Source organism: Thunnus thynnus, chromosome 18 (assembly GCF_963924715.1).
Source record: "Thunnus thynnus chromosome 18, fThuThy2.1, whole genome shotgun sequence".
In the NCBI taxonomy this organism is placed as follows: domain Eukaryota; kingdom Metazoa; phylum Chordata; class Actinopteri; order Scombriformes; family Scombridae; genus Thunnus; species Thunnus thynnus.
Window position 1 is genome coordinate 12,300,627 of NC_089534.1, and position 25,234 is coordinate 12,325,860.

General features: G+C 40.3%; 1 protein-coding gene across 4 annotated transcripts in view; it reads right to left on the minus strand.

The window, feature by feature from the left end:
- LOC137169221 (MAM domain-containing glycosylphosphatidylinositol anchor protein 2-like) overlaps nucleotides 1-25,234 on the minus strand; it is a 182,580-nt gene that overhangs the window by 93,720 nt on the left and 63,626 nt on the right. For all 4 annotated transcript variants that reach the window (XM_067572274.1, XM_067572273.1, XM_067572272.1 and 1 more), the window contains exons 3-4: nucleotides 21,314-21,488; nucleotides 1,074-1,270 (exon numbers count right to left, since the gene is read on the minus strand). In XM_067572274.1, coding sequence (XP_067428375.1) covers nucleotides 1,074-1,270; nucleotides 21,314-21,488 — 372 coding nt within the window. The remainder of the gene's footprint in view (nucleotides 1-1,073; nucleotides 1,271-21,313; nucleotides 21,489-25,234) is intronic.

Here is a 25,234-nt window from a genome sequence, read left to right on the forward strand (position 1 = left end):
GGCATCATGACATCTAGCTACAAAAGCTACAAAATCTGTTGCTCGTGACATAAAAGCATTAAAGTTATTATTACAGTATTTCACACTGTAATTTGTCACCTTTATTACAAGATGTTGTGTTGGTTCATTAATTAGCTGCTACGGCTTCCTCATCTGTGTTGTGAAAATGCAGGAAGAGGAGGGGAGGAGTGTGTGTTGTGGGGGAATGTTTTTGCACTTCTTACTTATTGCCAGAAGATGTTGATAAAGGTCACCATTTACATACGTGTAGTAAAGTAGCTCAAATTGATTTTGATGATTACTATAATTAGGCAGTAGAGGAGTCAGACCTTTGCTGTCAGAATTGGTTTACTATATTGATTCAGCCCATACCATTTACCATTACTTTATTTATAGGGCTCTTCATTTTTACTGCAGTTATCACAGCCATCATGATGATGAAATCATTGAACAGAGTGCTGTAAATACAGTCTTTTGTTCCACACGTTTGAGGCTTTGCTCACTCCATCTTTTGTCTATCAGCCTTCATATGACAAACACAACATGTAATACAAGCACCTTCTCTTGGAGAGAGAGCGTTGTATCATGAGAATTTGATGAACTTAATGAATTCCAAACCTATTTTGTAAAAACTGCTCTGCTATTTAATCCTTGTTTTAACAAATTTGTTCTCTGGAATTCTTTTTTTCTTTCTTTTGGTGATACAAAGATGGCCACAGCGGTTGCAAAGCAACACCCACGGGTAGCCATGAGAGCATCTCTTAATATGAGAGAGCACTGTCTGAAAGAGCCTCAGCAAATTTAGCTCCTGATGAGCACATCTTGTGCTATGCCTTTGAAAGTATATTATGGCTGTTTCACATCCTCTTGTATCAACCTATTTGTTCTTTCTCTGTAGCTTGCAGGGGCAGGGTAAGAAATGCATGTCTTCATACGAGCTAACATGAAAAAAAAGGCATCAAATTGTAAATTAACCTGTACGGCATTTACTATTAAACAGTATTTTCTTTGAATTTACAGTCCCATATTCCCTGATTTGATATTTTGTCCATATCATGTTGCCTCTGTCTTACCTGTGTGAAAAAGGGCTCGTAGATCTCCACACCCTTGTCTGAACCCTGTGTCAGGACCTCTCTCCCACGATGCCAGCTGTAACGCACGGGCGGGTTGGAATTGGCCACACAGCGCAGAAACACAGTCCTCTCATAGTAGAACTGCTCCTTAGCTTCTCCTATACTCTGGTGCACCGTCACCACCGGGTCATCAAGGTCTGCAAGAGGAGCACACACAGAGAGGAGGGGGTGGGACGCTATCAATAAACACTTTTCCAAGAGTTGTTCAATTGACGAATGAGTCGATAATTTCTCAGATCAATCAATCACGCAGACCACATTTCCCCCACGAGTATAAATATGTACTTGCCTGGCTGTGGAAGTGATGATAAACAAATCAGGTATTAAATCTTTATATTTCTCAGTGAACACAAATAATCTCCCACAATCTGCACCACTTGATTGTGGTTAAAGCTCTGACCGAAAGGGTCAGAATTCTCTTTGCATTAGCGGAGGCAGTTATCGGCATGCACACAGGGGTCGATGTCTGAAAGGAGGTGAGAAGCCCACTACTTGAACTGCTTAAGTCAATAGGATGCAGCCCAAGGGCACACTGACTTCCCAGTCAATGAGCGAGCTGATGTGTGTTCCGAGTCGCACTCCATTGTGAGGTTCAAATATGAGGTTCAGCGAGGATGACAAATACTGTGCACAAAATGATGTTTGATGTCCGTCACTTCAAAGAATAACGTTTGGCTGGCCTCTGCTCTGATTTGGACACTCTCTGATTTGACACATCTGTTACTCTACCCATTTCCCAACAGATCTGAGGGAAGTTTTATCCAACGCTAGACAGTTGGTTATTTGAAAAAGCGCTTGTGGTTGATTAAATGGATTCAAAGTTAATCATCTTACCCGGCTATCGCATTAAGCTTTGGCAAATGGTGTTCATCATAGCTGTGGTGTCTTTTAGCATGCTAATACTCGCCTTTTAGATTATGTCCATTTGCACGCTCAAAGAACGTGGGGAGCTAGCTGTTTCCCTTTCATCTCCGTCCGAGATGCAATCAGTTTTTACCACGAGCAAAAAGGCAATTTAAGGGAGAGGATGAGAGAAGCTAATGCAAGTTATCCCTCATGCTAAAATTCTAACTGATAAAGGCTGACCTTTTGCATATGAGGGGGGAAAGTGATTGAGTATATTAATGAGTGAGTTAGTGTATCAGTGATTGAGCAACAAGGTGGATGATTGAGTGATTGAGAAAGCCGCTGTGTGTGTGAATATGTGAGTGAGGGAGTGTGAGATAGCAAGGAGTTTACAGTAAATGAAATATCCAAATCTTAAACGATCATAAGCCTCCAGAGAAAAAACTACATACACCTTAGGTATTATTAATGGATGAATTCATTGCTTTTAATTCAGTGGCGTGGCCCACCCCTGGATTTGCTGGGGATGAGGTCCTAATCAAGGTGCCTATGGGCCACAGAGCACAGCATCCAGCCTCGACGCACCGGCCCAAGAATGCTGATTCCTCAGTTTCATTAAAGACATGTTCTGCCCTACAGCCCCTTAATCAAAATCTAGCAGCGGTCAATACTTCATCCAGGATCCATTACAGTGTCTCAGGTAAGAGCAATTACCTTTGGCGGGGGTGGGGAGGTGGGGGTGGGGGGATAACAGGGGAGGGGGTGACAACGCTCAAGAGAAGACAGAGCGACTGTGGGGCCATTTTAGAGGAGCAGAATGCTCTAAGTAAATACACTGATTCATTATAGAGAGGAGGAGGAGAGTATGAATCCTACATCTAATCTGACTCCGCCGAGCTTCTCCCTCATCTGTTTCCTCCGTCAAACAGTCAATTTACCAACTGTGGCAGAAAGAGAGTGATTCATTGACAGCCCTATCTACCTTGGGATACACGTGTCTTTGAGTGCTGGACCTGATAGGAGGTTGTCTTCTTTCTTTTTTTTTTCCTTTGTGGTGACAAGAGTGTGAGAGTGTTTATGTGTTAGGTAAGGAGCGGTTTGAGCTATTAATAGGGCCAAAATGATATGCAGAGAGGAAGTGGATGCTAGGAGCGCAAAGAGATAAATATGGAAATATGGAAATGTACGCACTGGATTAAAATTTGATGAATTTCAAACAAAATTCCACCTCCACCATCAGTCTTTCTCCCGTAAGGATGTTGTGTGTGTGTGTGCGTCACTCTTGTGCAATTAGCTTCTGAAGTCACGCTTGACTGATTGTGAAGCTTAAATCCCCAAGCCCAGAGGAAAACTGCGGTGTACAGGCCGCCTGCGCCAGAGTTGTTAGGGTTTGTAATTGCAGGTTTATGGGTTCACAGGCCGGTAAATCTGCCCATGTACAGCTAAACGCTACAGCGAGCTAACCTTAGCATCACTCTTGCTCACTCTCACCAACCATGACGACTCTGAAAGCTCTGGGTTTCTCTGATATTAAGACACGCAGGCGGGGCAGCATAGCACACAAATGTGCGTGTGAGTCAGAGGTCTCGCATGACAAGATGAACCTCTTTCTCTAAAAGGCGTAACATCACCAAAACTAGAACAAAACCTGAAGATGTTGATATTCCCGTTTGAGTAGCAGAAAGCTCATTCCTACTTTATGGGCTTACCAAAACATTTTTGTTGGACAAATAGGCACAAGTGAGTCGTTTGGATAAAAGAGAAGCAAGATGAAGACTAAAGAAGGTGCTTCATTATCACATCAAACCTTAGCTCCTTCCTTTCATGTCGCCCACCGCCCCCCCCCCCTCCAGAAAAGGCAGACACCTGCACAAAAGCTAACACACATTACCTCACTCCACCTACTGTATCCACACCCAGCCACCCACACACACACACACACACACACACACACACACGCACGCAGACACAAACATCCTGGTACAGACCGTCTTTTGGCTGTCTCTCGGGTGTTAATCTAATGCAAGTTTTTCTATTTTTTCTTGGCTTTGATGTCTTTCACTCTCTCTGCCTGATCTGTTGAAGTCACCTGGGAAGAGAGCACCTATCAGGCTCCCAGGCTGTCAGCCATGAGCGACAGAGGCTCGTGATTAATTTCCCCCTAATCACTGTCCCAGCTTGATTACCAGCAAGAGCCACTGACCTGAATGACATTTGTGCAATGTCTTTCATGAGTAAAAACAGCCCTGTTATGTCAAAGATAAGCAATTTGCTTTTATTTTACGCCTAGAGACAGCCGGGGGAGCGGAGGGGGCCGCGGTCAGAAAGAGACAGACACAAAAGGAGCAAAAGGAGGTTGAGAGCATGTAAACAGCTTTAAATTGCTGCTATCCAGATGCAGGGTTAATGAGGTGATAACACTGTATAGCAGCTGTCTCCTACACTCTCTCCAAATAAGGGTGACTTGCTCTCTTTGTAGTGGATTTTTTTTTTCCTTTTTGGTGGGAATATGGGCACGAGGCGTAAGCGATTAGAGAAGTTATTACCTGGCAGCATGCCCTGTGAAGGACCTCACCTTCAAGAGTCTTTTTTTTAAAAGCCGGAGTCTATAAGCAAATCCTAAAAAAAAAGTAGAGCTGCTTCCACATAAATAGGAATCAGTAAAAGGTGAACTTATATTCTGGCTTTGCTCTGTTCAAAGGCATGGCTCTGATGATGTTTGGCTGTGATCTGATTTTAGACATTAAAACTCGATGCTGAAAATGCGTCTCCAACCGGATTAAATGACTATCAAAGGCATCCGTTCATGTAAATATATATTTTTATATATATATATATATATATATCATTAGTAGCTGTTTTTTTTTTTATAAAAGCATTAAATTAATATAGATAGATATGAAAGAGATTTCTACATTAATGCATAATGTGTGGGTTTAATGTACTGAAAAAAGAATTAAAATTCAAGACAATATGCAACATCAGTACACTGTGTGTAAACACACTATATCAAACATGTCAGCAGCAATAAAACATGATATAGATGGTGTGTAATTTCCGTTTTCTGACTGGTGTGCTTTAATGCATTTCATTTATTTGGGTCAAAAGGTTAATAAGCCATATTGGTGATATATAACACCCATCTCATACTGAGGCCTTTGATGGAATATGTGAATCCAGCATGTAATTTACTGTCAGAACATTTCCTTTCTCTCCATCTCTCAACCCCTTGGCAACAGTGACCTCTATCTCATGGTTACACTCCACAATAACTAGCTCCTGCTAGCTGTATCTATTTGGTGTCAGCTGTTGCTTCATACTAAAGTGTGATTGTGGTGGTGGATGGATGTGTTCGGAGGGTGGGCGAGGGCATGATGCATCTATTTCTGCAATGAGTCCACTCTGATGATGGCGCCTGTGTAACAGAGATATCTCAGTAAACTGAATATCATTCTCCGCGACGTGAGATACGGGTCGGAGCAGCTTCATGTGCCGCGCCGCTCTCGGGATAAAAGGAGGGAGAGGAGAGAAATCCAGGGAGGAGCTCAGTCAGTCAGTGTGTGATAGCTGAATGTGGCAGTGTGACACACATCACTGTGTTGAGAAACAAACAAACAGTGATTGGATGCGTCATACAGTAAGAAAAGTGCATCTCACTGAAGAATTAGAGAGGTGATGCATACATGTATACTGATCCAGCATTAATGGATATTTTAGGATTATTGAGTTTATTATTATATGATCGATTAGATACACTACGGCAAAGATGCAGAGTACAGTGACGCCCGCACAGATCATCAAGTTGTAGGAACAACAAGACCTCTGAAATCACCCCCATAACCAGATTACTGTGAATAACCAGATTAAGGTATTACTCAGAAGCATTAAAGATATCATGCTTTGTACTAATACTGACCGTGCAACTGCTCATGCAGAAACACACTCACGCTCATGACAGAGAGGGTACCAAACACATTATATCATATAGCTCATACACTCATAGATAATGATTCCACATGATATACAGGGCTGTATGTAAATTACTTGTCTCAAAGTTTAGCTAAAATGCACTATTTCAAATCATTTTTTCACATGCAGTTCAAACTCTGTTCCTCAAATGTGCTACTATTAAGTATGTAAATGTATTTGTTTGTTACCTTTGATGTCTTCAGGAGTCAAATAAGGTAATATGTGACAAACACTGACTAGATTACTGTGAATAACCAGATTATGGTATTAGTTTGAAACATGAAAGATGACATATTTTTCAGTTACTGTTTAACTGCGGGTGAGCCCTTTCTTCCATTTTAAAATACTTATCATAAAAAATACACCTCAGATAAAATTTCTGACCTTGTTTAAACTAATTTACTATTTTCAAGTACTTGAAAATAAGTATATCCTTGTATTTGCGTTAAAACATGTATACATGTTTGTATATAGGAAAGGAGAACGGATCTAATCATATAACTGCTGTTAATATTTATCTATAACAGCCATCGTCTTTGGTGGGGTTTTTTTTATGTCTAATGAAAAACGTAGTGCTGAAAGCAAAAGCAATGAAAGGGAGATAACAATGTGCAAACATCGTCTATGTTTTCACAAGCGTTTGAAAACACACCTAATTAGCTACTTCTGTAATGAAGGTCACTGGCATTTAGCATTTCTATATTAAAAATAGCAAACATTAACAAATGAATTGGTGTTTTTATTCTGGTTGAATCAGCGGAACAATAATGAGTATCTGAATCCTTGTGGTACAATTTCTTTTCTAATGAAATATGCTAGGTTTATTAGGTTAGGTGGCTTTGTGTGTGCGTATGTGTGTTTGTCTCGGGTACAATTCATTACACTGCTCCCCATCCAGACTTTAATATTTGAAGTTTGGAATTGAAATTTAATCAGTGGGTTAGTTGCCAGGGGTCGAAACAACTGTTTTAATACACTATAAAAGGGACAGACCTTTCAGATCGGGGGTTTATAAAGACTACTCTCTGCCAGGAACACAGTGAGGGGTGGGGGGACTTTGGACAAATTGGGTTAAGGTTTGTAAAGGGCAACACACCACCTCTGCCATAGCTGCTGTTTGGCATGCCTCTGTGGTTCTGTGTAACAAGTGCTGAATTATTCATTAAGCGTTGCCACATTCCTCTGTTAACTTGAACTTAAAGTTCTACTGGGGGAGGGGGAAGAAAGCGGCCCTCCTCTCTCTTTCCCTATAAAATCTCCTTAACTCGACTTCCTCGCACACTTATACACACTCTCTATCTCTCTCCAGTCAGCATAAGACATGCATTGAGCATTGAGGCAATGGTAACAAACTCCCTTTTGAGGCCACAATCATCAGGGTTGGTTAAGTGTAATTACTGCCAATTAAAGCAGCAATGCAGAATGGAGTCAATGGGCGATACAGCATGCCACATTGTTGGTAGTGAATGGATATAGGCTATAGTCTTGTTAGTAATGCAAGAAGATAATCTAATGTATAGTAAAGTGGGTCTGTCCCCTCGAGTTATTGAGTGCTAATGAGAAGCAAAAAATGACTTAGATAATACTCAGTATGAGTCCAAAAATGCATCTTGTGTGTTCTATAAACAAACATCCAGAGCTTAAATATAGACTTTTGATTGCTCTTTTTCCCTTGGAGTAAAAAAATATGTAAATAGTTGATGTTTAAGCTCAACGAGAGGATGATGTTTCCCTCTAGCCAGATGAAGTCATCTTGCGTTTAAACTGTTGCTTTAAGAGCTGCAGCCCTCTTAGGACTGCTGCACCTCCATCTTCCTCAGTGACAGTGCTTTTCCAATTATGCTGTCTTTGGAGGAACACTAGGTGTCTGTGGGTGTGTTTAGGAGACCAATGTATGTGTGTGTTGCGTGTGTGTGTGTGTATGTGCACGCGTGTGGACAATGTGTGTGATAAATGGAGGGGCAGACGTCAGCGGCCTCACAGCAGAGCCTGCAACCCCTCACTTCCTCCCAGTGATGGAGATGAGGAAATAATGAGGCTCAGTTCTGCTGTGTGTGTGTGTGTGTGTGTTTGTGCATGTGTGTGTTGGATGGGTGGGTGGGTGGGGTGGGGTTAGGAGTAATGAATCTCCTCTTCATCCTCTCCCTTAGACAGTGGCGTCTGCCTCAGCCTATCTCCTCTCTCATTCATCTCCCTAGAAAACAAGCAGGCCACAAACCAGGGATCTAAACAACAGCAACAAGAAACCCACCATTAAAACTAGAAGCAAAGCACCAGTGACGTGATGGACTTCTTTTCGGGCTTCATCCTAATGACCTTCTCCTTTGTTCAGATTGGACAAAGAGCAACCAAGGCCGGGAGTTACATCCTGAATGAAGATCTGAAGGCATTTCCTTTAAATAAAAAATGTGACCATGCATGCTTCTGCTAATGCCACTGCCACTCAGTTTTGATATCCATAATAGGAGTGTGAACAGTATACTCATGTAACATTAATCAAGTAACAAGTGTGGTTGTGCATTTTAAAGGCTTGAGAGGAAGGTGTCGAGTGTAGGAGGTGTGTGTGTGTGTGTGTGTGTGTGTGTGTTGGGGGGTAATACATGACTGCAGAGAGTGAAATGGCACTGACTCCAAAAAAATTCCACCTGTTGTGTTCTTGTGTCAAAGAAAATAACAAGAAGATTCATTCATTATTGAGCTACCCTTTTCTTCACAGCAAGCTGGCTTCCAGTTAGCTGATGCTTGTTTAACCGCTGTTGGCTGGTGTACGAGCGCATGAGGATAGTGTCGTTAAAGACACGATAAAATTGGCATGTAAAGGTTGTAGAAAACAGTGAATATCAAACAGTGATCTCATCTTGCAATACTGTAGCAGGTGTGAACATCACATCTAACCAATAAAGCCATTACATAATTATGAATAACAATTCTTTCTTTAAAGTGGCTATAATCAGTATGTTTATAATAACAGTGAGTAATGTGGATGGGATTTGATCATAGTGACGAACCCACAGGGAATTATCGCCCGACTCTGCAGTTCTCCTCAGCTCTACAGAGCTTTTTTAAGCTTTTTTTCAGCCCATTGTTCTGGTTTTACGGCCCGCACATGTTTTGATTCACTCTCCCTGCTCTCACCATCATTGTTTTCATCCGCAGCAGGCATAGTGCAAAATTAACTTTTCTGTCCACCGGCCAAATAGCTAGTGAATGTTCAAATTTTTACAAGCCACTCAATAGATAACTGTTGTTTTTTTGGCTGGTGAGTGAAGCAAATCTACCAGCCACTCACTTGCATATTTTACCAGCATTTGGCTGGTGGCTGGTGCTAATTTTGTGCCCTGGCAGCAGATAATTGTTTTTGTACACTACTTTCCCAGCACCAAACAGCAGACAGACATAGTTAGCAACTAGCTGTTGAACATACAGTAGTGGGTCATTTAGCAGCTAATGAGCCAGATATTTCCTGACCAAAAACGGAGCTAAAAGGAGAGTTAATATTTGACTTACATTCACCAGGTGGACACAAACACAACTTCAATAAATGCTAATGTTGCTCCATATCTGCTGGATGTGTAAATAGTGCTAATAAGTTCACCATATCAACTTAAAAAGTGACAATATTTCAATGTTGCATTTACAGCCATTTAACGGCTAAAAAACAGTTACTGCCGGTTTAACTCATATCTTATTGGTTTGCACTTTGGAATTACTCTGTTATGTTCCACTGCAATGTCCTTTTTCAACAGAGAATACATCATTTTAAGTACTTTAATGCATGGCTCTAAGTGTTATGTACGATGTGACATACAATCATTGCAGATTCTCTTTATCTTTCCCATCCTTTCATATCACCCTCTTGAATGTACCACCTTGAAATGTTAATAATCTTTGAATACTGTTTTATTATTTGACTTCTTGGTTTTCTTTGGTAACACCACTCCAACTGAAGCTCTGCATGATGGTTTTTAAACAATATTCTTCAGCTGATTTTTCCCTTGGAGCGTTTCATGACTTAAATCCTGAGATGAGATTTCTTCAAACATCACATCATTCGTAGCTGGTCATTAATGCTTTTCTGCTCAATAAATCAATGTTTTATACATTAGTAGAATGCAAGATCAATATCATCATTTTTCTTTGTGAGTTATACTGTATATATAGATCTTGTGATTATGAATTCGTTGTCCATATCCAGAAATACCGACTAACAGATAGAAAATAACCGGTTGTCAGCACATCATCTGTGGCCTTTCCTCGCCCAGAGAGAAAATATTGAAAAACAAAAAAGGGGAGATAAGAATGAAATGCAAGATAATCACATTAGCGTACACAACACAAACACACTGTAGTATGTTTAAGCTTCTGATTGGGAGAAAAAAAAAAAAAAAAAAGGCAAAAGATGAAGTTGATTCCACTAGTCTGATGAAGGGCCCCACCCCAGAGCAAGTCCTTGAAAGAGTAATGGGCAGTCGTAAACTGGCTTTACCTCCATTAACCACACCAGCAAACATTTACATAATGTACACATAATGCGCTGATTCATTCTGTCCTGATTCAAACAAGGCTCAGATAACTCACCATGGCTGTATCACACCATTCATCACACCAGGTCATTTACATTCAAAAACACTTAAGAGCTGATGCACATATATCTATGTTTACATGTATTATGGGATCTTTTCAGAAGATTGTATGATATGTCAACTCGTATCATAGGATCAGATCATACTGAGTTACTAAGATGGTGTTGTTCAGTCATTCCTGGCTCTCATGGTTCTGTTCTACAAGTCATTTAAGGTTTTCTATTTGTATTAACTTTTAAAGAGCATAAAATGACCTCCAAATGAATAGAAAAAGAAATATGAGGATGTTTTTGTCTCACAGTAAAAAGACATGTGGGTTATGTGCTCGCTAAATCCCTCCTACGTACAGCAATTGTCTAATTGTACACTGTAACTAGGTACGTCAGGCCTGTCAAGCTTTGGAGACTGGAAGGTGGTGACTTTCCAAAACCAAACAGATAAGATCAAAAGTGAAAAGAATGGATTAAACACTGAATTTATCTGCTCTAACATGAGCTGTCAACTTACCATGTCCCAGACCGAGAAGCATTTCATTAACTAACGACATTAGTTGACATAAAAAAAGGCCCATTCATGACTAACATGTCCACTGTAGTATTTCCCAGCTGTGTGGAAGCCAGTCTTGGATGCTATCAGAGTTTAGGCTAACATTAGGAGCTCTGTCACAACCCAGCAACCCCAGCATTATTATAGCATTACATTTGCCAGACACTGCCAGTGTGTCTTCACCCTGAACGCCTTGACTCTCAAAAGACTCTTGTAATGTTAAAAGTGAAAATACTGTTTGAAAATAAGTATGTAAGCTAAGGAGCCAAACAGGATGACCATACGTTTCCTTATATTCATAAGAAATAACTAGCTCTAAACTGCATTACAAGGACATTGTTGTTTTCTTATTTCCATGTCATCTACATGGATTATCTTTTTTTTTTTTTGCCTTGGCCATGCTGCTAGTCAATAAAGTCAGCTGAAGACACCATTTCATGTAGCTAACGTTAATGTTAGTTTGATTAGCTAGGAAGCTACAGATGATAAAATCTGTTAGTGGCAGTTGACATTTAAACCAGCTGATGACAAGCTGCCTTTGTCTTCCTCTGTTGGAAATCAAGGACCCATTGTTTAAAAAATGACCTTGAATTTTGAGTGTTAAAATGTGGGAACAGAAAGGTTGACAGGCGTAGCAACAGTATCTAAGGAGTGGGGGGGTGGGGGGCAGGGCTTAACGAATGGTCAATTAGTGCCAGTAGTTGTGAATGTGTTATCGGGGGTGTACTCAGCTCTTACGCAGTATATAAGCTTTAACGTCCCCTGAAATTGAACAGGATAAGCAGGTATAGACGATGGATGGATCATCTGTGTTGTTACAATATTGATGCAAACAGTTGAAATAAAAGCCTTATATGACTAGAAGACGGTCCACCAGCTAACAATTAAATCTTTCCTTCAATGTGAGTCATAACTCAACCTATTGAACCTGCCTTCAGCACCTGCTATATCCAACTGAACCCACTAATCAATAGGCTCCCCAGAGATCACCAACCCACACACTGCCCTCTGCATATACCCAAATATATTACCTAGTCACTTTAAAGGAGACTCTCCAGGGCATACAAGCACAAAGCGCAAATACCAGTAATGAAGAGGTACAGGAGTTAATGCCTCTGTCAAAACTCTATTTTTATTGCCATGTTCCTTGTTTCTGCGAGTCAATGTTTTCTCCAAAACCCCCCTGCCTTCTCTTGCTCCGCACACACATTTACTCAGGCACCTTGCAGCAGGGCAGCACGAATTGAACACCTGATGAGATAGGAAGCGCAAGTTATACTGACCGACTGGATAAAGCAAAGCCAGCACGATCGCTAAACAAACACCATCAGCTGCTGTTTGGTCTCTGAGCTCCTTCATGAACTCCATCGATGAAAGGCAAACATGAAGCAGACACACTTCCCCAAGTCGACCTCACACCGCACGCTGCTGCACAGCGTTGCACAGCTGAAGAGGCGTATGCCAAGACAAGTTAAGCCTTTGACATGTGTGTGTGAGTCAGGACCTCACTGGTGGAGAGTGTGTTCATGCATAAGCATGTGCTTGAACCCAATGGGCAGCCTCTATTTTTGTTTCGTCTTGCACACATGAGCACACAAAGAAATGGACACACATTCACACGTCTCAAAATCTAGATGAACGCCGCTGTTGCCAAAAAAACATGATTCAAGCTCAAGCTCTGCTCCATGTGCCGGCAAACACACACAAACACACACTGTCCTCATTAAAATTCTCTGGCTTCTGCACTAGCAGTGTGGAGTGAGACTTGTGTAAGTCCCTCCACAGATAACACACAGAAAGCAGGCTATTGTCTCATTCTAATCCTTCTTTTAAAGGAACGCAGTGAGAACTATCAGGAAGGAGTGAAGATGTGTGTGAAATCGTCACTTAAATGATATCTACCATCCAGTGGGTTGTTTCTCACAATATATGCCCCACCTGATTCTTACCATTTCACAGCCACTGACAAATTGGCACCAGCTGACTAGGCGGACAACATTAATATCATCTGCCTGACATTAGCATACAGTACGGACCAATAGTACAAAGTGCATTTTCTTTTCTCTTGGAAACTTGGCTCTATATTTTCTTCTTCTCCGCACTGCATCTCTGTGTTCTCAATTTATTCAGTGTTGCTGGGCTTGTTCAGACCGCTTTAAAGTGAGTTTTAAAGTAGTCCTTTATCAAACCCTGTACAGTAAATGCTGACCTGGACTGAATAGGTTTAAGGCACTGTAATTTGCCTTCCATTCCTCCATCAGCTGAAATCGCTCTCAGTCCACTTGACAAACTGTGTGTTTGGACGCCAATAATTGATTTGAAGATTGCATTGATTATCACCAAGAAGTGGAGCTATGTGGCATTAAGACATAAGATTAATATTACAGTTGCAACTAACGATTATTTTTTTATTATCAATTAACCTTTCATTTCTTTTGTCAACAAAATTATTTGAATGAATTGAACTTTTAGTCTTCAAAATGTTAGATGTTGCTTGTTTTGTACAACCAACAGTGCATTATGATATTCAGTGTGATATTCCATCTGTAATTATATGAAGCATAGAAAAGCTGCAAATCCTCACATTTGCGAAGACGGAAGCAGCAAAGGCTTGTTTTAATTAATCTTATCAGAATTGTTGTTGATTAATAACCTAACTAGTCAACTAATCATTTCAGCTTTAATGATCAGAATCACATCAATAGTATGTGTTTTGAAAAATGCTAATTATTGGCATAAATAATAGGTTTGAAACATTGTATACATCAATTAACAATGTATTGTAAATGAGAATATCCCATGCCTGTAAACTCCTTGCTAACAGTTTGATGTTGGTGGTTCACGTCAGCCGACATTTTCCTCTGCTCGCCTCCTCGCCAGATCTCCCTTAGATATATTGTGCTGGCGATGGTCTGAGAACTATCTGAGCCCGCAATAAGCTGCCCCTGCAGAACTCTTAAGCCCTCCTCGATCAGTCACTCAGTGAAACATTAGATGCTGCAGCAAAATTAATGCAGCTGAAATTAAATGAAAACACCGAAAAGAGTACCCTGTAGGAAAAAGAAGAGAGCATCTTAAACTTAAAATCGATCAGTGTAGGAGTTGGGCAAGGTTCTTTATTAACTTTGCAGAGGACCTTCCCCACAGACCTAACTGCGGAAAATACAACTGAGGTGTCAGCAGGTATAAAATGTGCTTAGATGGACTTCTGAGCTTTGTAAATGTGTTAGCTTTGAGCTGGCTATATAGCTAATATCAGCTCCTCTGGGCTGGACGGGTCAGTTATTACCATTAATTATCTCTTCCTGTTTTCATCTGCTGCACACAGTCAACTCTGAGAACAGAAAACTATCTCTGTATCTCTAGTCTTTCTTCTTTCTTTCATTTAATTTCATTGAAAGCGAGTCATGCAGGCTGTGGCTGCCTTTATGAAGAAGGGTTTGGCAAAGCACACTTTGATATAATAAAGACGAATATATGAATAAGATCTCTAGTGTTTATCCTGAAAATTGAAAACAAGAACCTTGATTCCAGGAAGCAGAAGCAAATAAATAGTCTCAAAAGAAAAAAAAACAAGGAAGAGACTATAGAAAGATCATTCAGGTTTTATGCCTTTTAACACAAAACATGTTATGTACAGTAGAGTTAATATCTCCCCTTTGCGGTCCATTCAAATTGCCAGTGTTGTTTCTTGGATGTAAACAGAGTGGTATGAACAGAGACAAGAAAGCTACATCTGAAAGAGACAGCAGACATAATTCAAGGTGTTGTTGTTAGGAGGTTCAGCTCCAGAACACCAATTTCAATACTAATTAAAAATCATAGCTGCAAACCACTAAAAATAGCATGTACTGCAGAGGCCCATCAACTAAATTCACCCACAGGGGACAGTTATAACATTGCTCAGGAGGAATGATATGCTTCTGCTGGATGTGCAACACAACACAATGCTAGCTAATGAAGTACACACATACTGTGTTGCAAGGCCAAATGCAAGGACATCAACAGGCTAACAATTTGAAATGCTACTGTGTAAAAAAAAAAAATCTGCACAATACTGATCTTGATTTTTTTTATTTTTTAAGTTTGAAGGTTCATCTTTTCTTTTTTACCTGCTTTCACTATCTCCCCTCTGTCGGTGCATTTGCACAGGGGAAACAAGAGATAGTTTGTTGATAGATTGGGCAGACTGCTTGGCCTCCAGTATTGCTGCTAAAACACATATAAAAGTTAATACTGTTGATGTAAGGTGTCAATGAGTACCAACAACATGAAAGAAACTAATTATACACAGATGTTAAGTACTGTAATGGTGAATCTTTCCTCATTTCAAGTATAATGAGGGCTGCATTTAAAAATAAAGTACATAACAGAGAGCTTTTGAATGAATGTGCATCCTATTATAAAGTGGATCAATCATATTGGGCTCTTAGATTGTTTGTTTTCTGTGGCTTCAGTTTGTATCATTTGAGTGGATATATTTGCTCAAAAGATTTGTGCTTATATGAGACATACTGGTTTTGATCTGCCTGTGGGAAGTAGCCTAAGAGTCTGTCCATTCTTGATTAAAAGCTGTGTTTTCGCTTTCTACTTTTCATTTTTCAGAGCACGTCATGTGAAAAAACTTTTCTCACGCTGAGCTGATATTAAAAGATGATGTGAAAACACTGCAGACCACTGATTGGTCAGTCATTCATCTCATTCAAGGGCTTTCTGTTTCAGAGAAAGCTTTCCACTGCTCTCTCTCCTCGATCCGCCTCTCTCTCTGTCTTTTCAATTCAATGGGCTTTATTGGCATGAAAGTTTCCAGAACAATGTTAATATTTATATTAATTATGTATATATACAATATGTCCTATGCATGTATTTGTGTGTGTGTGTTTGTGCGTGTGCATGTCATTCACTGTCCCTCAGGTTGTGGCATGTTGATACATATTGGGCAGCAAAATATGCCTCGTCTCCTTCTCCTAGGACTAGGCCTATTTTTTATTTTGAGAGGCCATTTAGCTCTTTGATATCTGAAATTACAGAGTTGAACTTGTTAAAGTAAATGTCCCTTATTTCATTGAATCGTTTATATTGTAGGAAGAAGTAGTAGTCTATTAGTCCCTCTCTCTCTTTCTCTCTCGTGCGCGTGTGCTCCTCAGCTGCGGTGCTTGAAACACAGCATTCACACATGAGGAAAAAACGACACAGATTTGTCCTGTTGTTCTTTGTATTTACTGCTGCATTAATTGGATGTAATAAATTAATGAAAAGGAGAGATGCAGAGGAGGAAAATTAAACAGGAACTAAGGGTGTCTGTCTCAACAGTAAATCATCTGTTGAGTGCTTGATGGTTGTTTGTTATGCTTTAGAACATAACCGCCGTGAAACAATCAGAAAATAACAAATTTCTGTCATTCACAGGCTTTCTTGCTCTCAGAGAAAGCTTTCCACCGCTATCTCTCCTCTCTGTCTCTCCAGCCTGTCTCTTTGTCACTCACTCGCACTATCAGCTCGCTCGCCCTCTCTCTCTCTCTTTCCTCTTGTCTTTTTTAAAACGACTAACTTTCAACGTTATCAAACGAAGACAGATGTCCTCCCCTTGTCTCTCTCGTGGCAGGGTTGTACAGCTCTGATCTCCACTTGCACTCATGATCGTGACATGCAGTCGCAGAGCCCAGAAGCCCCACCCGACTGCTGCAGAGCGGAGCGGCTCGCTGATCGCTTGTTATTCAAAGTTTATTAATATTGATTATGTCATGTGTCCAAATTTGACACTGCACTTCCTTGGGTCCCCAGCAATGCACCTGCCAAGTGTGAAGTAGATTGGATTAAGTGTTCCTGAGAAATGTGAAGGACACACATACATGCATATGTACACTCACCAGCCATTTCATTAGGAACACCTGTGTAATCTAATGTAATCCAATACAACAGCTCTGCCATAAATTATACTTTTATGAAGTTAATACATTGTCAGTTTTTGTCGACACTGTCAGAAAGGTTATAATTCTACTTTATGTTTATTATTGAGGTTGTAGTGGGTGGTACTGGTGTACTGGAGTGCATTATTTTGAAAGGTGTTCCTAATATTTGCCCACCTCATGTATGTTAATGGTGCGGACAGTGGTACACCCACACCAATACCAGTCAAAAGTTTGGACACACCTACTCATTCAAGGTTTTTTTTTCATGAGGTAGTCACCTAATAGTTTTCAATTAACAGGAGTGACTTCTCAATAGTTAATTGGTGGAATTTCTTGCCTTCTTTGAGACCATCAGTCGTGTTGTGCCTATTCCGCTATTGTAGTAATCCATATTATGGCAATAACCGGTCTAACTAAGTAAAGAGAAACAGCAGTCCATCATTACTTTGACATGAAGGTCAATCTATCTGGAACATTTCAACATCTTTAAACGTTTCTTTCAAACGCAGTCTCAAAAACCATCAAACACTATGATTAAACTGGCTCTCATGAGGACCGCCCCAGGAAGGGAGAGAGTTACCTCTGCTGCAGGGGATAAGTTCATTAGAGTTACCAGCCTCAGAAATCACCAATTAACGGCACCTCAGATTGGAGCCCACATCAATGCTTCCCAGAGTTCAAGTAGCAGACACAGCAGACACATCTCAATAGCAACTGTTTAGAGGAGACTGTGTGAATCAGGCCTTCATAGTCGAATTGCTGCAAAGAAACCACAACTGAGGGAGACCAATAAGAAGAAAAGAATTACTTGGAAATATGTTCTTTGGTCTGACAACTCCAGATTTGAGATTTTTGGTTCCAACCACCGTGTCTTTATGAGATGTGGAGAAGGTGAACGGATGGTATCTGTATGTGTGGTTCCCACCATGAAGCATGGAGGAGGAGGTGTGATGCTTTGCTGGTGGCACTGTTGGAGATTTACTGAGAAGACATGCCATCCCATCTGATTTGCGCTTAGTGGGATCATCATTGGTTTTCCAGTGATCCAAAACACACCTCCGGGCTCTGTAAGGTCTATTTGACCAAGAAGGGGCATGGAGTGCTGCATCAAATGACCCGGCCTCCACAATCACTCGACCCGAACACAGTTGGGATGGTTCAGTATGAATTGGACTGTAAAGTGAAGAAAAAGCAGCCAACAAGTGCTCAGCATATGAGGGAACTCCTTCAAGACCACTGGAAAACCATTCCAGGTGACTACCTCATGAAGCTGGTTAAGATAGTGCCAGTAGCGTTGCAAAGCTGTCATCAAAGCAAAAGGTGGTTACTCTGAAGTATCGAACATATTTAGTTTTTTACATACACTTTTTTTGTTTTGTTTACACGATTCCATGTGTAGCTTTGATGACTTCAGTATTGTTCTACAATGTAAAAAAGTGAGAATAAAGAAAAACCCTTGAATGAGTAGGTGTGGCCAAACTTGGCTGGTACTATATATATGAACAGCTGGTGAGCCAACCTACTTGAATTTTTTATGCTTATCTATCGATCATATTATTATGCTATGCTTGTTATTAGCAATTCTTTATTTTATTGTTGATACCATTATTAGTTATACTAATATGATTTATCTATTCTTGTCTTTCTATTTATTTCTGAATGTTTGTGCCAATGTATATATTTTTTTCTTTCTTTGATACAGTTCAATTTTTTATGTTATTGGGTTTGGGATTTGCTTTTCCCTTTTTGGTGAGATCAGGCCCAGCACAATTCTTTTCTTCACTCCTTTAATGGATTATTTTTACTTTTTTTGTGTCTTGTTATTTGTGCAAATAAATAAGCTAAAACTAGTATATTGTTATTATTATATTGTTTTTAGTGTATGTTGTGTGTATGTGTGTATATTATGTGCTATATCAAAGTATTCTTTTCCATTCCTATTATATATATACAGTACTTAAAAGTGTGTCCAAACTTTTGACTGGTACTGTATATTTCATAGTGTATTATTACTGTATATATGTGCAGTATATTTATTATACACATATAATAAATATACTGCACATATATATAACACTACATACTTACATAATAATACATATACTATATCTATTATATTATTGTGTATAATGTATTTTTTATTCATACTTCATTCATACTTGAATTTCACCCCAGAGATCAATAGTCTTAACCTTTCTTATTTATGATGCCTCGGATACACAAATTGCAAAGTTATTAAATGGAATCGTCCTCGTCTGAGAGCATAAAATGGAACTTCATCATTCACCAAACACACAATCATTACCTTGTCTTTAACAGTGTGAAAAACCGTGACCTCAAAAGGCCAGATGATGAAGCTCACCGAGGAACCACGCTCTCTGATTATCCTCAGGTCTGTCTCCTGTGTATTATCTGGCTTCATTTCCATGTCTGCTCTTCCAGCCTTTTAGTGCAGCCAAGGAGAAATGGTGCACAGAGGCGACGAGGTTCCTACTGTCAGCTGCTGAGAAGCATTCAGCCCTGCTCTCCTGCTCAAGTAAGGCCTTCCACAAGCTTTCTAAACAAGTTTCAATTCCGCAACCTCTGCCCGTGTCAGTCCAAATAAACAGTTACAAGGATGTGGCTCACACACCACGGGGCAAGAATAAGACAGAGGCCCGGAGAAGGAAATATGGGGAGAAAGAGATAGATAAGGGAATGGGGCTGCCCTGCCTCACACATACAGAGATGGTGTGACAAACTGACAAGGGAGATTGACAAATTGCAGAGGTTTTAGACCTCAAGACGAGGAGAGGAGATGAGAGAGGAGAAGAGTAATATTACTTATACATCGAGCAGACAGGGGCCAGGGTGGCACCACTCATAAATGCATCAAATGAATACAGGTTTTACTGTGAGGGTGTCATGGATTGGAAAGGGCCTAAGTGCTTCTTATTTAGTGCAAAAATGTTCTGCTCCACTACCTCTGTCTTTCCTCTGCGACTGAAAATTGGATGTTTGGCAACAAATTAAGGCCAGACAGGTCATCAATTTTCAAAGATACAGCAATCTTTTACTTTGCAGCTTGGCTTAAAAGAGGGATTGAGTGAGAGCCACTGAGGGAGCACAAACTGAAGCCGTGGTGAAAAATTAAGGAGGTAGCTTAGAGATCTTTCAAAGGCACCAGAGATGTGATTGCATCTCAGGAGAATTTCTTGAAGCTGAAACAGTGAGCCGAAAGATAAGCAAAATCTACCCTTAATACAGCTGATTATAATACACCTACATACTGTATATCTCATTGGATATACTGTAGACTCCTACTTTAGCTGCGTCTGCACAAACAGCCAGAAGGAGGTGGGCCGGAGGTTGTCTGAGGGTCTAGTTGTGATGAAGGGGCGGTGACTCATCTGTCTCGCCACTCATCGACCACTCAAGAGGTGAAATAGGACAATCAATGTCAAATCAATAAAAACAATAATACTAAATCACCATTTTCTTTGATGAATGCTAATGAACCTTCTCGGCTCGTCGCACAGATACTTTAAAAATAGAGAGGTTGCACTTACAGTCGATGCCTATGTCAGGATAATAAAAGTGTTTTAGCTTAATTAACATTCTCAGGAGAGCACAGGGTTCTCTTTGGATGCACTGCCTCCAAAAAACTACATTTTCATTTAAAGCAGAAATATGGAACGTTGCTATATCGGGCTGTAAGGTTTCATGTTGTTATCAGCACTAATCATCTGTGCAGCACTGTCTCCATTTACAGTTTCTCCCAAATGTTCTTTTTTCAAGAAGAAGAAACATTTTAGTAAATTAAGAAATAATACTGTAGGATATAACATGTTTTTTTGAGGACTTAGAATTGATGCACTGTCATACTAAGCTGCTAAGAGAGTGACTTTGTTGCATAATTAGATCTGTGAACAGAAAACTTCTCAGGGTCATTGCTGGCTGCGATCTGTCCTAGCAGAGAATTAGTCAGAAGACAAAGTGACACAATTGCCAGTCCTTAGCAGGGTGACACAGATACAGACTCTGATAATCACACCTTTGGGCAATTTACCATTTTCTCACTTGAATGTCTTTGTGAACCAAGAAGAAACAAATAATAGGAGAGGCCAATAATTTAAACTCCACACAGAGAGGACCAACACAAAGAACAGCTCGGCTATGACCTTATTGCTGTCATGCAACAACTCTTTTATGCTCAGTAAATATTGAGTAAATTTGGTAAGTGACAGGATAAATATGAATCATCCTGACAGCAATGCTTGTCATCATGATATTTACGAATTACAAGTATCATCATGTCCAATTTTCAGTCTAGCGTGACACTTACAGTAGACGTCCACTCTGATGGACTTGATGGCAGGGGAGCCGAGGCCGTTCTCAGCCTTGCAGTAGTAGCGACCTCCCTGGGTCCTCTGAATCTTTGCGATGTGCAACGTCTCGTTGAACACGCTGGAGTCCTGGAAGCGATCTGACACGCTTCCAGCTGTCTTGGTCCATCGGATCTGGGGAGACAAAGGGTAAAAATCACAAATTACTTTCAAGTCCAGTTTAAATCTTCTGTTCTAGTATGCAACAGACCAAGGAGACAAACACAGCTTTGGGTAGGACATAGATATCAAGATGATACCATAAATTCTCAAAAAACTCAGATAATTGCAGTGGGTGTGGTCGGCACAAACACATGAAGGCCAGGTAAAATACAATCATAGGGGTGGAGTTATCTTTATCTAATAGCTCATGTGGTGAATACAGGATAGTGTAGTATATTTTCACTAAACTAATGTATCAACACAACAACAACATAGTCATGTCATACTCAATCTGCTGCTCTGAGTTTTGAACGGAAATTCTGTTTTCATTCACTAATTATTTCCAATTGCTTTAATATTTCATTTTTTTTCGATCGCTGTTAAGATACAGTCAATGAAACTCAACATTTTTGACATTGAAAAACCTACCAGAAAAGGGCAGTGGTGAAAGTACATTAACTCTTATAGTCAACTACATTTCATAGAAAAATATTGTACTTTTTTTTTAACCACACTTCATTTATCTGAAATCTTACTAATTACTTTTCAGATTAATATTTTACATACAAATCATCAAATGAACATGAAATATGATGCATTTTTATAGATTAAAATGCCCAACACACAACATACAAAGTAGTTCAAATTATTCTCGCCTCAACCCTTTAGATGTTGCTTACATATTATATTCATACATTCGTAATTATAATCCAATATATAACACTACAATAGCAGCCATTTTGCTCACTAATGATTTATTTTACTTTTAACAGATCTGCACTTGTAGTAGTAAGTAAAGTAAAATAATTATTTTATCTTTTTTGAAGTAAAGTTTTTAATGTGGGACCTTCACATTGTGGTATTGCTATTTTTACTTTAGTTAAAGATCTCAAAAGTTGTTCCACCACTGCAAAAGCGAGGGATTATGCTCTTTGAAAAAGGCCTCTTAAAACACCATCTGGAGGTGACTGGAAATAACTAGTGAATGGAATCAGCATCAGTGTCAGATAAAAGAAACTCAGAGCGAATTATTTTATTAAGACAAGAGGTAATTGTGAAGAAAGTGTTGAGTTAACAGCAAACAGCATCAATGAAAACGGCTGATTATGCATATACTATACTGTCTGGTGCTTTTGAAAATGTAAATTTATGTAAATGTGAATGTAAAGGCAAGGTCCAGTCCTGTTTTAAAATAAAACTGTTCTGTTGTGAAGGATAACTTGACAGCTAAAAATCTTCCTCTAACTTCCTTCTGTTCCACACAAGACTGACCTCAGTGTGGCCTTCTCAGCATGAGTACCTTTCACTAACTGATGAGACCCAGTTAGCCCGTGGCATTGAGGTGTAATGAAAGGTGAAATAGTGTTACTCTTCAACATGAGGTTGTAATTGACTCTCCATCATCTCCCTCTCCTGTCCTCATTAAAGCATACGGCATGAACAGGTACTGTGACAACTCTGGCCTGGGGGCCACACAGCCAGAACCACGGAGCATAAAGCGCCATTCAATCCCTCATCCTAAGTAAGCCACAGATGGACTGGCTTTGCCTGCAGAGCCTCATATATCTCTGCCTAGGCAGGGGGAGGCTGTGAATTAGAATCCAATATCTCTACACTGTATGGTGATAGCATCATCTTTGGATACTGATAACATCCCATTTTACAGAGATAGCATCCGATGGAACAGGGATATCACTGCATGGAGGGATGGGGATTGGGTGCTATCTTTAGAGATTGCTGCTGTGCTGCTGTCGCCGTGGGGTTTTAACCATGGCGACTCCAGCTCGAGGTTACAACAGCTTGAAGTTTGGTCATTTCCCAAAGAGACGGGAGAAAAAGGAAATGAAAGGGTGGGTGGCCCAAAACCAGATAATGGTGGCCTATTCCAGAGGCTTTTTGTGGAGCTTGGGGCGAGAGGATGACAAGGAGAGGAATTCACATGCAGAGAAAGTTGAAGTTTATCAGAGGACTTGCAGATTCTCTGTCTTGCTTGGGGTGCTGCTGTTCAGAGTGGCAGAAATAAATTAGCTACCCTGAAACTCAAAGACAGTGTGTGTGTTGTATTTCTCCCTTTCATCGACCTCTTTCTCTGAAGTCTGTAGCCAGACTGTGCTTCTGTCCCCTCCCTTTATACAACCTTTAAGTGGATATATTACCATTAAAAATAAATGCCTCTAAATGAACACACTGCGCAGAAAAGGCTTCATTTGGCCTGTTTCAAATGCATCAAGAGACATTCAGAGAAAGAACTCCATAAGTCAGCAACTGATCGATGCTAAAGCCTTACTGTTAGAAAATCTGGGGCCTTATTATAACAGTTAGGGACACCGCGAGTTCAGCAAAACAGGCCCTAAAGTTAAATAAGTTATGAGCATATATTAGACAGGGCAAAGTTTTTGAATTCTGTGTCACTCTCCTACAGTGCTCTGGATCCCCTCATGCAAATACAAAGGAAGCTGGCTTATGGCGACCTCAGCAGAATTCAATATTCTCCCAGCTTATACCCCCAGTCATTTCCTTTGCCTTTTGTGTAAAGAGCTTTAAGTTTTAGGAAAGTGCAGTATCAATAAGTGCATTGTTAGAGTGATACTAAGAATTGGGTATTCAAATAACTCTTCATATTTTTCAAAAGGAAAGTGCTCCTGTTTGTTTCGCGGGGCAGCAGAACACATTATTGGTGAGCTTTCAACTCTCTAACTGTACCCTCAAGCTATTTTTCATTCCTCCGCTCCTCTGACTAGCTACATCGAAGCACCTCTAGCCACAGGGGGAGTCCTGAAGTATGCCTGGTGAGAACAGTTTGACCCTCTTCACTCTCCTTAGTGCAATGCAAATACTCTTGATCTGAGAGGAGCTGGCGGATTTGAGCAATATGATAATTGCTCTTCCTAGCCCACTGACAGCCTGGCTACGTTTTTTTGGTTATTTTTGCTGCTCCTTTTCCTTTTTCTGCTGTAACTCATACAGTGCCTGGATGTACACGCCAGGGAATAAGTCAAATTGCCCAAGATGTACCATTATGGCAGAAATAAATTATTCCTCTCTCTGCCTTGTGAATGCGTGCTTGTATTATTACCATGAAATGAAAATGTGGTCTAGTTTTCATGTTTCACCTTCCATAGTATAAAAAACAGAGTTGGACATTCACATTTCACATATTCTCTTAAAAAAAGAATCAAAAGCATGACAGCATTTACTTCCGCGAGAGAAAAGCGTAGTCAACACAGTGATAATGCCATTCCCTCTTAAATCAGACATCCCAATAGAAAGATCAACATTTGCTTACAAGGAAAGCAAAAGCTCGTCTATATTAGTATCAGACTGAAAATCCCAGCAGTGTTTGAGACCACACATGCTGCGATGTCACGGCAAGAGCTAATTAAAATGCGCCCAGTGTCTGTTGTTATGCAGGGATCATATGCTGGAGCACGCGTCCTCGGTGAATCTCCCATAATGCCTGCTGTGACGTTTCCCTCTCCTAACTACAGACTGGTTTCTAATTGCTTGCCATCTTTTCTTTTAGGCACTGATGGTGGTCTGTGCCGCTCAGTGGTGCAGCCAAGTGTGGCTGAGCATGACAATCAAGCGATCAGAAGAAGCAACAGGGGGTCCAACTCAAAAATTGTGAGTGCACAGACTCTACAGGTCTATATTAGAAATTACCGGCCCTCATAGAAACTGGATGACCATTGAAACACGCCGCAGAAAGGTCTTTGATA